Below are 1635 nucleotides of genomic sequence, written 5' to 3'. Positions count from 1 at the left end.
CAACATACACTGTATAGTATCTATTTTACATGGAGTATTTTGTTTAACAAGAAATGCAGCTAATATCTTCAACAGAAAATTAAAAATCTAATGCTTTTTAAAAAGAAAATTCAAGTTATTTATGAGAGTTTCACCAGAATAAATTAAATGTAACTAAATTTCAGTCCCCAAAGAGACAGAATATATTATTATTATTATTCCATAAATCTTTACCTGCCCCATCTGGATTCAGCAATTCTACTTTGAAAGCCTTTTCTAGCTCAGGGAGAGAATTGTCTGTAATGTTCACAAGAATGTGCTTGTATCTTTCTCCTGGCAGAAATTCCAAGGTCCCTGTAATTCCCTGCAGGGAAAAAAAGCTGTTAAAAGATCCACATGAGGCCACTATATGTGTCAAGCTGTCATTTACTTGGGACAGGTCCATAGTTGCCATAGAGGCCACAAACGTCTGAGCCATCTTGGACTCAGCATCATGGGGTGCCAAATTAAAACATCCAGGCACCAAAAGCCTAGGGAACTCTATTACCAATTCAGCCATGGAATGCAGAAGCTAAGGCAAGAATCCCACAGGTAGCAGGGACAGCAGTATCCTAGCACCAATCCCAACTATTCCCTTTACTCTGAAACACTGACAAGAATACATTGGACATACTATTTCAGTGATAAACTCATTGAAGCTAACTGGCCTCTATCAACCCTTTTAGAGAGCCGCTCACATACCTGATAATCTTGAGGGCTGAATGCTGTTAGTGCAACTGTTCTGTATTGTGCCACAATTGTCCCAAGCAGGCCTTGTGATCGAACAACAAGCAAGCTGACTTGTCCTATTTCTTCCTTGATAGTAATGTGGGGTGCTGTCATGGCTGAAAGAATGGTTTCATCAGTACCTGAAGGAGGCTGCCCAACAGAGAACTGCAACAAACCTGGCAAGTGAAAAAATATATCTTGTATTATTTATCCTTAGATGCGGGCAAAACATTTATTAATAAAAAATACTTTTGTCTCTGATACATAAATTGAATATATAAAGATCCACGTCCATTTGGGCTACAATTTCCACTGAATTTGCATACAGATATGGGAAAATATGTTAAGGTATGCAATTTTGCAATTGGGTAATTAATTCCAGCAAAAAAGGTTCTTGGCTTTCTCCAGTTGGCATAGGATAATTATGAAAAGTTAATAGTTCTCCTGAAAAAAAGAAAACATAGAAAAGCAGGCGCTATGTAGAATGTCTGCTAATTCTTAGATGACAAATAGTATAAATTATTTAAATATTTATAGCAACTAATTAAATCTATATTTATCTATCTATCTATCTATTGATAAAAAACAACTATTCAAACAGAAAAACAATAATAAATGATATACTGTATATATGCCACAGGAGACAACCATAGGAAGCTACATCCAACTTATGTTTGTCATCTTTTTCATTTCATTTTTCATTTTATTAAATTTATACCCCGCCCTTCTCCCGTAGGACTCAGGGCGGCTTACAGCCAGTTAAAACAATTTAATACAATACAATAGAAATTTTAAAAAATCATTAAAAATAAATATATAATCGGCCGCTTCTACTAAAATTTGGCTAAAACCAATTTAAAATACCCCTAGGCCAGTCCTGCCCGCTGG

At 35.7% G+C, this 1635-nt stretch overlaps 1 protein-coding gene across 1 annotated transcript in view; it reads right to left on the bottom strand.

Annotated features, from left to right (window-relative positions):
- Window positions 1-213: 213 nt before the first annotated feature.
- ADGRV1 (adhesion G protein-coupled receptor V1) overlaps window positions 214-1635 on the bottom strand; it is a gene marked incomplete at its 3' end in the record, with an annotated part of 65651 nt that continues 64229 nt past the window's right edge. Inside the window, exons 28-29 of the mRNA XM_015824475.1 lie at window positions 721-923; window positions 214-343 (exon numbers count right to left, since the gene is read on the bottom strand). Of these exons, the coding sequence (XP_015679961.1) occupies window positions 214-343; window positions 721-923 (333 nt within the window). The remainder of the gene's footprint in view (window positions 344-720; window positions 924-1635) is intronic.

This window comes from Protobothrops mucrosquamatus, unplaced genomic scaffold (genome assembly GCF_001527695.2).
Source record: "Protobothrops mucrosquamatus isolate PMUCROS unplaced genomic scaffold, P.Mucros_1.0 scaffold2249, whole genome shotgun sequence".
In the NCBI taxonomy this organism is placed as follows: Eukaryota; Metazoa; Chordata; class Lepidosauria; order Squamata; family Viperidae; genus Protobothrops; species Protobothrops mucrosquamatus.
Note: the sequence above shows the minus strand (reverse complement) of the source record. Positions and strands in the feature narration are given on the sequence as shown.